We start from the raw sequence: 15028 nt of genomic DNA on the forward strand, positions 1-15028 counted from the left end.
CCTCCTCCCGCTCCCCCTCCCCCAGACACTGCCGCGGCCGCCGCAGGAGCCCGGAGCTCCAGCCTCCCAGCGACTCCCCTCCCCCTCCCCCAGCCCCGCCCCGCCCCAACCCGGGGCTCCAAGCCGGAGCTGAGTCTGCGCCTGGGGGTGAGTACGAGACCCTTCCCCAGCCCCCTCTCTTTTCTTTGAGGATCCCACCACCACCCAAAGAAAAACCCCGGTCTCAGCTGCGCGTCCCCTCCCTTCAACCTCCTGCGGGACCCAGAGGTGCCCGGGCCCGCGGGACCAGTGGTGCCGCGCGCTGCCCCCAACCCCGCACCGTCCTGAGCCTATCATGTGAGTGCTCCGACCCCTGCCGGGGGTCCAGAGGTACACCTACCTCTGTCCCCACCCCTCGAGGGATCCGAGGGGTGGGACCCCCGCCCCCGGCCCCCTAGCGCCACTCTTCTCCCACCTGCCCGGTCCAGGTGCGCGTCCCCTCCGCGGTTCCAGCAGCGCCCCATCAGCCCGCCGCCGCTGTGGGGAATCTGCCGCCCCCGCCCCCGAGTTTTGAATTCCAGGGTCTCCAAGTCCAGTGTCCTCGGTGCCTTTTATCTTTTCTCCTGCTCCAGGGGCCGAGTACCCCAGAAGCCGGCCCGGGGCAGGGGTTCGGGCTTCGGCAAGGGCAGGGTTTGCGAGGCCGGCCGCTGCCCCCGGTCCGTCTGGGGACTGGTCGGAGGACTGGGGAGGCGACTGGCCCCGGGAGTGTGTCCTCTCCTTGCTCCCCACACAGTACAGTTCATTCATGAGCCGCCCGGGCCTGCGTTGGAGGGTGCGGTGGGGAAAGGATTCGGACTCGGAGCCGGAGTGGGGCAAAGGCCCTGTTGGGGGGAAGGGGGGCGGTGTGCTTTGTCCCTCCTGGCCTGCTGGACCACCTAGGGAGGACAGTCCCAAAGCTTTGGCGCCTTCCTCCCCAGAAGAGAAGGACGCTTGGGAAGTGGAGAGGAGAGGTCAGAGGGGCCGGCTGCCCTTGGGGCTCTGTGCTGCCTCCTGCCTGGGTCCCCTGGGTGGATGTCTGGCCGCTCAGCACTCCACTTTCCTGGAGGGGGGGAGGGGGGGGCGCACAGGCGGGAGGGCCAGGACTTCTGTACCCAATACTACTCTCTAGCCTCTCCCTGGGTCTGCAGCAGCCCAGGAAGAGTAAGGCCACCCTAGCCCCTCCTGAGGAGGGGCCCCCAGACCTGCCTCCCAGGAACATGTGAGGAGGGGAGTGACAGTGTCTGTCAGGCTTCCAGCGGGGGGGCTGGGGGGTGGGGTGCTGGCAGCATGACTGTCCTCCAGGGTACCAGAGGGTCCAGGCCCTGGCATGCCCCAGGTGGCACATGCTGGGGCCTGCTGTTGGCTCATCCAGTTGGATCTTGGCCTATGGGTGGGTGGGTAGGGATGTGTCAAGGCAGAAGGCAGTTGGTGAGTAGCTAACAATCCCCTTTTGGACATCCTACAAGTTCCCTCCAATTACAACAGTTTTGGAGACCTGGGTTCAAATTCCAGCTCTGCCATTCGTTAGCTGTGCGACCTTGACAAGTTACTTACTTGTCTGAACCTTAGTGTCAGTTAAAAAGTATGTTTACTACCATCTCCTTACGAGATTACTCATGGGCATCAAACTAGATAGTACAGGTAAAGAGCCTGGCACCCTGCCTGGTAGTGGATCAATAAGAGTTCTCTTGCCTGAACTTCTGACCCATCCTGGCATAGCACCACCCTCCCATGCCCCCACCTCCCAGCCTGCTACAGATGGATCAGTTTGTTTGAAGAGTTTGGAAACATTCTCTGCCACTCGGTGGCAGAGTCCTGAAAGCAGTGTAAGCCCTTAGGTCTAGACAAGAAGCCCATCCAGACTGAGGGGTTCTAGCATATTAAATTCTGTTTTATTTTGCTTTTTACCAGTTCTCCTTCATTAAACCAACCCCTTTTATTCCACACTTTATTGATAACAGTAGCTAATTTTTTTAGAATCCATTTGTTCCTTGAACTGTATTAAGAGCTTTACCTAAATCATCTTGTTTAATCTTCAAAGCAACCACATGACTGAATTATTATCCCCATTTACAGACGAAGGAACTGAGGCCCAGGGTGGTGAGGTAGTGTCGCCAGGTAAGAAGCCAGATCTGTCTCATCCTAGAGCCTGTACTCTTAACCACCAGGCTCTGTTGCTGGTCCCCTACACCTGCCTCAGAACCTGAAATCACAAACCCAGGGTGGAAGGTCTGGGAGCTAGAAGCAAGAGGGAAGGCAAACAGGTAGAAATGGGATGTGGCATATCTCCAGAGCTGTAGCTGGCAACCCCCAACCCCCAACCACCAGCATCCTGATGGAAGTGGCTCCTCTGTTGGCTGAGGCCAAAAGGTGCGGTGGTTAAAAGCATGGGCTTGAGCCAGGTTGCCTAGGTCCATACCCAGATCTATCACAGACTAGCTGTGTGCCATTGAACAGGTGATGTACGCTCTCTGTACCTCAGTGTCCTCCTAGGGTTGTGATGGGGAGTAAACAAGATAACATTTGTAAAGCACTTAGAACAGTGCCTGGCACAAAATACGAGTTAAATAGGTATTTGATAAATGCATTCTTTTCCTACCACTTTTATCCTCATTTGTGGATGCATTTTTTGCCCATCTCTCTGAAGTTGGTAGGGATGGAGCATTAATATTTCTTTGTTACACATTGAAAGACTGAGGCCCAGGTTACATAGTAACAGAACTAGCCTCCATCTTCATCTCCTCCCAACAGACCACACTGCCTTCCTATGATCCCAAGCCCTAAATTAAATCTTTCCTAATAACTCTTTAAGAAAAAAACTTCTAATTTATAACTCCCTCCCCACCCCACCCCCACCATGCAAACACTTCTTGATGATAAAGTAACCATCAGTTAGCTAGAAATAAAATCCTCCATCACTTTCCCTGCACACTTCCAGCTAAAGCCTCAGTGTCAGGCTAGAGAAATTCTGGGATACCACTGCTCAGGCAACCCTGTGGAGTGGATAAACTGCCCCTCCCTCCCCCAAACATTCTGCCTCAGTCTCTTCCCTTCTCTCATCTGCTCTCAGTGAAGGCTTTGAGAGCAGCTGCTCTGGGTGAAATTGAGCCCAGCAACCCCGCCTCCACAATTAAGAGCTTGGAGTACCCTGTCAGCAAGCCGAGCCACCAGCCCTGGCTCCACCCTTTCCTGCCCTGTGACCTCCCTGTGAGTGGTTTCTCCAACCGAGTCCCTGCTTCCTGCCCTGTCAAATGGGGAGTGTGCCCTGCCTTCCTGTTGGTGCAGGTGGGAAGAGCAGTGCAGTTGCAGAGGGGAGAGTCTTTGTGACTGTAAAGAGGGAGGCAGCAGATGGACCTGGTGACTTCAGTTACTAAGCACGTACCTGGACCCTCACCTACTCTACTGGGTCCCCTTATGTAGGAGCTCCCAGAATGTTCCACCTTCCTTGGAGTGGAGAGGATAGAATGGAAGGGGGATGCTGCTCCAGGGGTTTGTACCCATTACATTCTGGCCTGGTGGAGCCTTGGAGTTTTTGGAGAGAAACAGGCAAGGAGTGGGTATGGGCTGGATCGATTTCTGGAGTGCATTAGAGTTGGGACTTAAGGGAGGGGGGACTTGTGTAGAGGACCCCCAGTTACCACAGCAAGATACCTATACATACCTTTAACCTTTCCTGGTGCACCTTATGTTTACATACCCAGGCTCCCAGACACACCCACATACACACCCCCACTTAGAGACCAATGACTCTCTTCATTTCCGTGGATTGCCATGTAGTCACCCAGCTCCCCACCTCCCACCACACACGCACACAGATACACATATCAACACAAGTCTACACACCTAAGCACACACATTCTCACAGTGCTGTGGTGTTCTCTAGCCAGAGAACACATGATGAGTGTTCATTGAAGCTTCTGTAGTCTGCAGAGTCCTGTTCTAGGCGTGTCAGAAAAGCATCAAGGTGCCCTGAAAAGTGTTAAAGCTTTAGAAAGAAGTTGACCTAGGTTTGATCCTCAGGTCCATTATTTTATGAGCGTATGACTTTGGGAAACCTACTTAACTTCTCTGAGCCCCATGCCCTCATCTTAAAATGGCAATGACATCCAACTCTGGAGTGTCAATGATTAAATGAAAAATGTATATATTCTTGAAACAGTGGGCACTCCACACATGGCACCTGGTACAATTACTAAGTTAATGGGGTTTTTTTTAAGGCAACTTGGGCTGGAAAGGAAGAGGGAGGCATAACACACAGGGCAGTTATTCCCTTAGCCTTCCTAACCCAGGCTTTTCAGAGACTCCCTGGGACCAAGTGAGACACACAGACAACCCCAGCTTCCCTTCCATCTGAGAGCTAGTGCATCTTGCCCTGCAGTTGAAATGTTAGGAAGAGGCAGGGGAAAATATGGGATTGGTGGGCAGCAGAAACCTTCCGAACCACCCCAGGGGGCTGGGGGACGCTTGCTTTCCAGAGTTGCAGTCACCGATTCTATGTTTGTTGTTCTCTCTCTTTGCCTGGTTTCCTTTCTTCCCTGGGGACCCCCCCCCCCACACACACACACACCTACAAGGCAGAGCTTCAGTGTTGTCAGCAGAAGGGGCCCCCAGTGGCCCTCCAGTAGGATGGGGGTGGGGTGGTGGTGCCACGGCCACACTTCTCCTCTGCCCCAGGAGCCTCCCCAGAACCGGGCTCAGCTTGGTCCCCAGGCACTTCCAGAATCCAGGCATCCAGGCTGGCTGCCCCTTTCCTCCTCCTCCCCACCCATCCACCAGACCGTAGAGGGCTGGACAACCAGACAGTGGCAGGGAACCAGGCCGGAGGACACTACCCTGGCTGCAGGGGGCTTGGGCCAGATGAGAGGCCCCCACCCACTCTCCCTTCTTTTGCCAATGGAAAAGCTCGCTGCAGGGCATGGCATTCCCAGCCTGCCCTGCTCCAGGGGCAGGAGCAGGGCACTCTGGGAGTTGTAGTCCTCACAACTCAGGTGCAAAGAAAATTGGAAAGAGGTGAGGAGGCCGAAGGGGTGAAAGGTGTAGTTGCTGCTGTGGCCCAGGAAAAAGAATGAGGGTAAACAGGTGTAGCTGGGGCGAGTGAGGCAGGTCACACAAACCCAGAGTCCTGCTTTTTTTTTTTTTAATCTCTCAGAGATTACTTTTTAAAATAAATTTATTTATTTATTTTTGGCTGCATTGGGTCTTCGTTGCTACGCGCAGGCTTCCTCTAGTTGCGGCGAGCGGGGGCTACTCTTCGTTGCAGTGTGTGTGCTTCTCATTGCGGTGGCTTCTCTTGTTGTGGAGCATGGGCTCTAGGCATGTGGACTTCAGTAGTTGTGGTGAGGGGGCTCAGTAGTTGTGGCTCGCAGGCTCTAGAGCACAGGCTCAGTAATTGTGGTGCACGGGCTTAGTTGCTCACAGCATGTGGGATGTTCCCGGACCAGGGCTAGAACCCGTGTCCCCTGCATTGGCAGGAGGATTCTCAACCACTGCGCCACCAGGGAAGCCCCAGAAGTCCTGCTTTTTAATGGACTTCCACTCTGACTCCATCCTCAGACCCCTACTCTGAGGACAGAGGGACAACTCTAAAGCTGAGCATCTTATTTTGAAGCCAATTATATTGGGAAGGTGATTAACAGAGTTGAAAACTGAACAAATGAAACCATGCCATTTTTCTAATAGGGGTAGAAAGAAAAGATCAGGATTAGGTAACTGGCTCCTGACCCATCCTCCTCTGGTCTAGAGACCCCTCCCCTTAGACCTAAGAACCCTCCCCATCTTCCCTCAGGCTCAGCTCTGCACCCTGCCTGAGACAGACAGAGACAGAGGCAGAGAGTTTGTGTTGGGAAAGAGAGAGAGAGAGGGAAGGGAGAGGCAATGTGTGTGTATGGAGGTGGTAGGAGGTAAATGCTAGAGACTCACAGACAGCTTCCAGCTTAGAAAAACCAGTCTCCCTAGTCCAGACCTGAGCCAAGTTCTCTAGATCCAGGGTGGGGTTGCATCCCGAGAGCCAGTGAAGGTAAATCCATGTGACTCAACCCTCTCCTCCCCAGGCCCTTATCTCCAGAGGCCACAGCTTCCACCCACCCAGGCAGCCCGGGGATCTGCCCTCACTGTCCCCTGCCCACGCCCATCCTGCCGGAGCCATGAACAGAACTGTGAGGGGGACAGGGGCTGAGCCCAGCTGACTGCTCTGGCCTCTTCCCAGGAGGACCATGCGGCAGTAGCAGCCATGCTGCCCTTCCTGCTGGCCACACTGGGCACCACAGCCCTCAACAACAGCAATCCCAAGGACTACTGCTACAGTGCCCGCATCCGCAGCACCGTCCTGCAGGGCCTGCCGTTCGGGGGCGTCCCCACCGTGCTGGCTCTGGACTTCATGTGCTTCCTTGTGAGTGCCCACATGCCACCCTCCACCCTTGGCACTCACACCCTGTACATAGCTGGCCAACACCTGCAGCTCTAACCACTCTCCCACCTGCCCCTGACCCCCCAGGCATGACTGCAGGAGGGAATGCCCATCACCCAGCCCAAGCCTAGCCTCTGACCTTTCACCCCAGCCAGAGTCATCCCTTTCTAAGACAAAAATTCTGCCCCTCTGCCTTCCTCAGGCACTGCTGTTCTTGTTCTCTATCCTCCGGAAGGTGGCCTGGGACTATGGGCGGCTGGCCTTGGTGACAGATGCAGACAGGTAAGGCTCCGGGACCCGCCACTACCCCTACACACAGGCTTGCGTGTGCACGTACATGCGCACACAACACACGTGCACCCACACATCTCGTCCACACTCCTGGGGAGAGGAGGAAAGCCAGCCCGTTCTCATCCTCTTTGGTGGGGGATGAAGAGGGACTGGTCCCAGAGCGGGCATGAGGGCCCACAGCTGGGCCTTTGTCCCTTGCCGGTCCCTGGAGACACACCCCTGCCCCCGCTAACCCTGTCTGTTCTCTGTCCCCAGGCGCCAGCGGCAGGAGAGGGACCGAGTGGAACAGGAATAGTATGTGGGGCAGCAGCCCCCTCATCCCCACTGAACCAGCTTTCCCTTTTCTTCTCTTTCATGCTTCTCTTGTCTTCCTGCCACATTTGCCGGTTTCTCTTTTCAGCTTTCTCCTCTGCGGGCTCGTGTTCGGATTAACGCAGGTGGTGTGCTTTGCAGAGCCGGGGGCTCCCCAGCTTGTCTCTGCCGCACTCCCCCGTCTCTCCCTCCGGCCCCCAGCCCGGGAGAAATCCCTCCCCATGTGCCCCACACACGCAGGCCTCAGCAGTCCTGGTTCGCTGGGCTGGAGGAGCCATCCTCCCGAGAACCCACAGTATAGTTGTCCTGTTGGTTGCAGAGACAAGATTGGGTGTCTCCAGTGGCTTCTCACCCCCTAACAGCTAGTTCTTCCTATTCCAGGGTTCCCTGCTCACCCCTTCTGGAGGCCTGGGAGGGGGGCTGCCAGAGAAGCTCTGAGTCTGGCCTTCTGTGTCCATCACCGTCTCTGTCTATAGGCCTGGCATTGGAGTTGCGGCAGCTGCTGGGGTCAGGGAACAGGGAGGGTGGAGGACACCCCCCAGCCCCCCTCACCCCCCGGGCCTTCTAGGGCTCTCCTGGTCCAGCCTGTCCTTCACCACACCCCCTCCACTGCCCTGTGCCCTGTGTGGGCTCTGCTCCCCCATCCCCCACTGGTCAGCTCCGGAACTGCAGGGCCAGCTCACATTCTTCCTTCAACCTCCACGGGGTGCTGATGAACACTACCCCCTCTCTTCACCCCCATGCCCTGCATCAGTGCCCCCCAGGTCCCCCGGATCCCCTGAAGGGAAGGGGCGGGTTTAAGGGAGGCAGGGAGAGGGCAGTCACTCATCCCCGCTTCTGCCTCTGTGCTTTCTGTGCCTTGTCTGGACCCTGGAGCTCTGGAGTGGTAGCCCACCCACTTCACCTGGCTCCCCAGGGACTCGGACTCACCAGCTCTCTGATCTCTCGTCTCCCCACCCCCAGTGTGGCCTCAGCTATGCACGGGGACAGTCACGACCGGTATGAGCGTCTCACGTCTGTCTCCAGCTCCGTCGACTTTGACCAAAGAGACAATGTGAGTGCCATCCCCCCAACTTCTTATCACCCCCTCCTCCAGGGCAGGTGGGCTCAGCAGCCTGTAGCTTCCAGTGTTACGGAGTCAGGGGCCTATGGAGTGTGGCCTTTTCCTCAGCAAGGGTAATGCTTGTCCGAGAGCCACGGGGTAGTCCCTGAACCCAGAACTCCTGGCTCTGTCTTCTATGGCAGCCTCCAAACCAGCATAGGTTGAACATCTGTGATTTCTAAACGTCATTTGCCCCGATAGAGTTCTGTGCCTGCCTCCAGTGATCAATGCTAAGGACGACTGTTTTCTTAGATGTGGTTCTAGAAGTAATAATGAGCCTTCCAGGCCCACCTAGCAAAACACACAATCCATTGTGCTGCTCAGAGGTTGCAGGCTGGCAGCCCCTGGCTGCCTGGGGCCAGCCGACCTGCTTGTAGATTGGAGCTGAGGGGCAGGGGCCCCTGTAGACAAGGCATGTACTTGGTGATGCAAGGGGACCCCAGACCCCTTTCAGGTCAGACACCACACTCCGACATTACCTGCCTGGCCCTCTGTCATTCTGCTGGGGTCAGAACTCTAATCCTGGTCAGAACTCTAATCCTCAGGCCCTAGGGTGGCACTGATCAGTCCAGCTTAGGCTGTGGGCCCTGGGGGCGGCAGCTCCTGTAGCCGCCATGGCAGAAGCCTGTCAGCTTCCTGAGTTGGACTCATGCTAGTAAGTGGCAAAGCAAAGCTATCATCCCTGCCAGCCAGCGGTGTCCAGATGATCCCCAGACTCAGGTGATGTTGGCAACAGGTAGCACAGTCCTGCATCTTAGCTGGAGGGCACCTCTCTCCCTCATCCCGTGTTATGCCTGTATCTTCTCCCGGTAGGAAGTTGGGGGAGGGTCTCTCTGTCCAGCTCTGCCCCGCATATCCCCACTCTGCCCTGAGTGGGGTCTCTGTCTGAAGACAAGCCTGGGGGCTTGAGAGCAGGAGATTGCAGCTCACAGTGACCCTGGGTTGGTCCCTCTGGGGCATCCTGGAAGGTAGGTGCAGGACCTTGGGCAGCGTGGCCCACCACTCTGCTCTTGGCAGCCACGTTGCCAACTCGCCGTGTTAGCTGCAGGCCTGAGGTCCCTTCCTAGAACCCTGAACCCCACCCATCCCCACCCTGGCCCACACAACTACAGGACTTTCTCCAGTTCTGCTGCCCCCTTGGGTGTTTGTGGGGATCTGCACTCTGGGCACGAGGGTCCGCCGATGACCCCCTTTGGCCTTGGTCCTTTTTCTTCTCTGAGGGCTGGCACCTTTCCTGTCCCCTTCTCTGGGGATGAGCTAGTTTCTGTGGGGACTGTGGGAGCTGTGACAGGTGAGCCACAGCCTGCAGGTGGGTACGAGGTCGGGGTTGGGTGGAGGGCAGGCTTGAGGGGGAAGGGAGGCCCGGGCTGGTGGGGTGAGGACTCTAGCCGATAGCCCTCTGTCCCCGCAGGGTTTCTGTTCCTGGCTGACAGCCATCTTCAGGATAAAGTAAGTGAACGGTCTTCAGGCTCTAAAGAAAGAAAGAAACAGAGAGAAACTTCAGACCTGTCATCTCCCTACAAAGTCCAGAGACCAGCAGCTTTGAGGGCCTTAGCGCTCCTAGCCAGCCCAGCACCTTCCTCCCTGCTCCGGGGAGCCAGGCCCCTGCTGTTCCTCCAAGCCGGAGTCACTTTACCCCCCGACAGTCTGCTGTGCACCCCGCTGCCTGGGGTCCCGCTCTGCCCTCAGCTCTCCCCACCCCTGCCACCCCATGAGAGCAGGGGCTCACGCAGCCACCTCAGAGCCTCGGGCAGCTAGCGAGTGGGGGCATCAGGCAGGCTGGGAGCAGCCAGCCAGCAGCAGGCAGGAGATGGAGCCAGAGTGCGGCAGGCAGGCAGTGAGCCCTGAGAGAGGCAGGAAGCCCGGACAGGTCAGCACCACCACCGCCCTCGCCCCTGGGCCCCTGGGGCCCCTCCCCAAGTCTAAAGGGCTTCGCCAGCACCCCTAAAGCGCCACTGCTTCCCAGACCTCCCTCCTCCCTCCCGCCTCTGCCTCTTCCTGCCGCCATCGTCCTCCCTTTCCAGATCACCCTCTTACTTCCTTTTCTCCCCATTCCTCACTGTTCTTCCTTCTCTGCAGTCTTCCTTCTTTTCCTTCTTTTTTCCTCCCCTTGTTTCCCCTTCCTGCCCCCCTCCCTCTCCTCCTCCTCTGTCTTCCCTTTCCCTTCCCTTCTCTCTGCATCCTTCCTTTTTCTCCCTCCCTTTCCCTCCCTCTCTTTCCTCCCTCCCCTCCCAGAACATGGGGGACCCAGAGCCCCCCCCTTTCAACCCCGTCCTGCTGCCAGACTGGCGTGGGCTGGGGTGGGCAAGGGCAGGCGAGCCAAGCGGCCCCTCTGTTGCCCTGGCCCTCACCGCATCCCTCTGTCCCCGGCGCCTGCAGGGATGACGAGATCCGGGATAAATGTGGCGGCGACGCTGTTCACTACCTGTCCTTCCAGCGACACATCATTGGGCTGCTGGTGGTCGTGGGCGTCCTCTCCGTAGGCATCGTGCTGCCCGTCAACTTCTCAGGGGACCTGCTGGGTCAGTGAGGGCCAGGATGGGCGGGGCAGGGAGGGGAGGGGGCAGGAGGGGCTGTGCCCTGACCCCACCGTCGTCCTCTCCCTCCCCCCACCCCCCCAGAGAACAATGCCTACAGCTTCGGGAGAACCACCATTGCCAACTTGAAATCAGGGTAAGGGTGGGAAGCTGGTCAGTGAGGCCCGGGTCTGCGGCCAGAGTCTGGGTGGGAACAGGGAGGAGAGGCAAAAGGGAGTGTTCAGGGGAGAGATGCTGAGGCTGCAGAGATGACTGTGGGTCCCTGAGGGCTTGGGATGGAAACAGAAGGAGCAGATCCCAGGGATGGCCAGATAAAGAAGAGCCGTGTGCAACCCCGGGCCAAGGAGGGCTGGCTGGTGATGGTTGGAGGGCAGTATAGCCAGCAGGTAGGGCATGAAGAGATGACTTCTTGGGGACATTTCAGTTGGAATGGAACAATCTTGGGGTCTAGAGGATGTGGGGTGTGGGGCCCACCTTGGGAGGGGTTCAGAAGTGCTCTAGGGGCCCTGTACCAGGGTTTAATTAACAGTGGGAAGTTGGGGGTGTCTGAGAGTGTTCCCACCCCCGGTGGCTCCACGCACCCCTCTGCCCGCCAGGAACAACCTACTCTGGCTGCACACCTCCTTCGCCTTCCTGTACCTGCTGCTCACCGTCTACAGCATGCGCAGACACACCTCCAAGATGCGCTACAAGGAGGACGACCTGGTGAGTGGAGCAGAGCCCAGGTCCGCGCCCAAGCCCGGCCCCTCCCCTTCCCTCCAGGCCTCTCCTGCCCCGAGTCCTAAGGGGTATTGGCTGGCTGGCTCCAGGTGAGGCCAGCTGGCTTTGAACCCTGGCTCAGCAGCTCAGGATTCCTCCACCCCACCATCCTGCCAGTTAAGTTACCTCTCCCAGCCTCAGTTTCCTCAACTGTGAAATGAGAGAACAGTCCCTCTCCCGAGGTAGGTGGGGGTGAGGTGAGGCCGTGCAGGGAAGGCACCGGGGCAGGAAATATCTGCGGTGGATATTACGGGAGTGATCGTCCCTGTCCTTCAATATTCACTCCCAAAACCAGTACTGAATGCCCACTGCATGCCACCCACTGTGCTGGGGCCTCGCAGCCTGAGGATCTGAGAGTAGAACCCCCTCTTCCCACTGTGTAACCCCTCAGGGAGCAAGGGGCCCGGGGCTCTCACTCTGTTCACTGCCTGATTTCTATTAGAAACACTCCCCCTGCTTTCCCTGGGCCTGGCTTCTCCCAAGGCCTCCTCCTACTCCTGTCTGCTCCTCTCTGCTCACCTGTTCCCCACCCCTCCCTGCATTCTCCCGGATCGGAGCCTCGGGAAGGCCAACCTGCACCCGTCTCACCCCAGGTGAAACGGACTCTCTTCATCAACGGAATCTCCAAATACGCAGAGTCAGAGAAGATCAAGAAGCATTTTGAGTGAGTAGCTCCTCCACTCCCACCCCTAGGACCTGTGGACCCTTCTTTGCTTTCCGTCTCCGAGAGCATCCTCACATGCCTCTCTCTCAGGGGGGTCAGGGGCTGCAGTGAGGGGTGGAGGTTAGGCTAAGGAAGAATTCTCTGACTCCAGGGCGGTCTAGCACTTGGGCTGGACTTCAGAGCCCTCAAAGAGCAGGAGAAATACTTGAAAAATGAGTCCCCTGGGCCTCTCCTCCTGGCTTGAATAGGGTCATGGATTGTCGACCGCAGGTCCACGGGCCCTTGGGGTGTGTGGCTGTCTCAGAATTGTGTGTGGCATTCCAGAGCTTGTGTGCAGACGAGCAGGGAGAAGCTCCTCGGCTTTCAGTGGATCCTCAAGGAGCCCAGGAGAGTCTGGACTGCATGTTCTCCGAGACGCTTTTTAGCTGGAAGTCTGTCTTAGTGAGGGGGTGGATATACACCTCCAGGTGGCCAGAACAGTCTGTGTACAGGATTAGGGATCCTATCACACATCCATCTGTCCATTCAGCAAACGTTCTCAGGTGCTGTTGAGGTCACTGTGATGGCCTGGGGACTCTAAAAATGAGTACGAGACCATCAAGCCCTTGGGGGTTTGCAATGCAGAGGCCAGCTTTAGGGGCCAGTCCAGGGGCTGCTCAGGGATTGGTCTGGGATCAGTATTAGGAGTTGTCCAGTGGTTCTGATTAGAGACATTGGTGGTCTGGGTGAGAAATCAGTCGTCGTCCTAGATCAGGACTGGATCGGGGTCGGATTCCAGGCTTCTATATTACAGGAGAGGGACTGGCTTGTGACAGGCATTTGTGGGTGAATATACTCTTTCCTTCAACATGCATTTATTGGTCACCTTCTGTGTGCCAGGCATAAGTCAGTTAGAAAGAAGTCCTGCCCTCATACAGTTTATAGAACAGTGGCCAAAATTAGATCATCAATCACTGGTCAGGGTGAGAAAATGATTTGGGGTCCCATCCGGGGTTCAAGCTGTGCTCAGCATTAGGGGGCAGGCTGGGTCAGGATAAAGGACGGTGTGTGCTGAGAATTAGGTGACATCTTAATGTTACCACTCAAGTGGAATCAGCCGTCAGCTTGTACAGACAAGTCCTTTACTAACAGGGATCCTTTGAGCACCTGCTATGTGCCTGCACGGGGGCAGGAGTTTGGGGATATGGCAGGAAACAAAGAAAAAGCCCCTGCCTTCATCTGCTTACATTCTAGTGGGGCGAGGCAGTTAGCAAAGAAATGAACTAGTCAAGTAGGGGTAGGTGCTAAGAAGAAAACCAAAGCAGGGAGGGGGACAGGGTGAGCAGGGTCAGGGAGGGTTGCAGTTTCCGATGGCGTGGGCAGCAGGGGTTCTGGCAGGGTGATGTTAGAGCAGAGCCCTGAGTGCAGTGAGGGAGTGAACCCTGTGAGTCAAGCATCCATTGATCCAGTACACTGTTTATGGTACACTTACTATGTGCTTCATCCCAGGGAGACAAAGAAGAGCCAGGCTTGATCGGTGGGGAGCTCACTGTTGTGAGCTCCAGGTTGTCTGTTTCAGGGGTCAGTGGGTGATTTTGTTTAGGAAACAGTCTGATTAAAATTAGCGGTCAGCCTATGAGCAGGGGTTGGGGAGACTGCAATCCTAACTGGTGTCTTTTAGGATCGGTACGGTGAGCATTATGGAACAGCCATTTCATTGACCTGTGCATTCCACAGCACAGTGGGTATTTTCTGAGCACCTACTATGTGCAGGCTGTTGGCCCAGGCCTGGGTATATGGTGCTGAGCAGGACGCAGCCCTTGTCCTCGTGGAGCCCCTGGCTAGCTGTCAGCATCAGGCAGGGTCTGGGGTCCAGGTCTGAAGTCTGTCTGGTTGGAGGACTGACCCAGCACAGTCAGGGGTTATCCTGTGTACAAAATCAGGGAACCTGTATGGTGGGGATTAGGGGATTAGAGATTAGTCGGGTGAAAATGAGGGCTCAGCCTCCCATAGGGCTAAAGGCCCTTGCAAAGAGGAACCCTAAAATGGTTTGAGCAATAGCAGTGTCTGGGGAAAAGTCTGAAGCCTCCTGGGAAGTGCTTTTCAAGGACCCCATCCCAGATTTAAGTTTCCAAATTCTCGTGGGTTTGGTCCATCTTGTTACTTTAGAACCATGTCTCCTGAATCTTTAACACTTGGTATTTCCTCTTTAAAAATTAAAAAAAAAAAAGAAAGAAAAAGACAGGGACTCAGTTTAGATTAGGGATTAGGATCAAGGAGCCCTGTGTGATCAGGATGAAAAAGGAAGCGCTCCTCCACTTAGCCTGCAAGCATCACTCGAGCCCTGCCAGGTACCAGGCACTGAGAGTCTATCTGGTCAGTCTTAAGTCAAGGTGGGGTCAATCTCGAGTCAGGATTTGAGGGTCAGTATTGGGTCTGGGTTATGGATCAGTTTGGGTCAGGATAAATGATCAGTCTCCGGCCAGGGTTAGAGGTCAATCTCAGGTTAGGTTTCAGGATCAACCTCTGGTCGGTCTTGGGCCAGAGATCATTCCGTAGCCCAGGGTTGTGGGTTGGTTGGGGTCAGCTGATGGTCAAGGTTAACTATTGGACTGTAATCAGGTCTTCTAGGAGCAAGGTTAGGAGAACAACCATACTAGAAACAGTTTCTCTCAACTTAAAGCTCACAGCCCCAGACAAGAATCAGACCACAGCCGTGGTGTCCCCAGCGCCCCGTAGGTACACGCTCACGTCTGGGTCCATGCCCCCGCCTATGTGTGTACATTCCCCCCACTCAGATAAGCATGAGGAGGAATTTCAAAGTTTTATTCTCAGGAGCTGTCATTTTTGCAGACAGTGCAAGAGGGAGTTTGCACTGGGGCTGTGTGTCTTGAAGGTGATGGGGTCACAGGGGAAAGTTGGGGGCGGGTGGGCAGGGTCCCTGCAGAGGATGATGGTGG

General features: G+C 56.3%; 1 protein-coding gene across 1 annotated transcript in view; it reads left to right on the forward strand.

Moving 5' to 3' along the window:
- The first annotated feature begins 113 nt into the window (after positions 1 to 113).
- Positions 114 to 15028, forward strand: part of TMEM63B (transmembrane protein 63B) — a 24413-nt gene continuing 9498 nt past the window's right edge. The window contains exons 1-10 of the mRNA XM_007458287.1: positions 114 to 147; positions 6224 to 6406; positions 6627 to 6706; positions 6971 to 7009; positions 7991 to 8081; positions 9541 to 9578; positions 10509 to 10651; positions 10751 to 10802; positions 11263 to 11371; positions 12019 to 12089. Of these exons, the coding sequence (XP_007458349.1) occupies positions 6248 to 6406; positions 6627 to 6706; positions 6971 to 7009; positions 7991 to 8081; positions 9541 to 9578; positions 10509 to 10651; positions 10751 to 10802; positions 11263 to 11371; positions 12019 to 12089 (782 nt within the window). The 5' untranslated portion in view covers positions 114 to 147; positions 6224 to 6247. The remainder of the gene's footprint in view (positions 148 to 6223; positions 6407 to 6626; positions 6707 to 6970; positions 7010 to 7990; positions 8082 to 9540; positions 9579 to 10508; positions 10652 to 10750; positions 10803 to 11262; positions 11372 to 12018; positions 12090 to 15028) is intronic.

This window comes from Lipotes vexillifer, unplaced genomic scaffold (genome assembly GCF_000442215.2).
Source record: "Lipotes vexillifer unplaced genomic scaffold, Lipotes_vexillifer_v1.1 scaffold4, whole genome shotgun sequence".
NCBI lineage: Eukaryota > Metazoa > Chordata > Mammalia > Artiodactyla > Lipotidae > Lipotes > Lipotes vexillifer.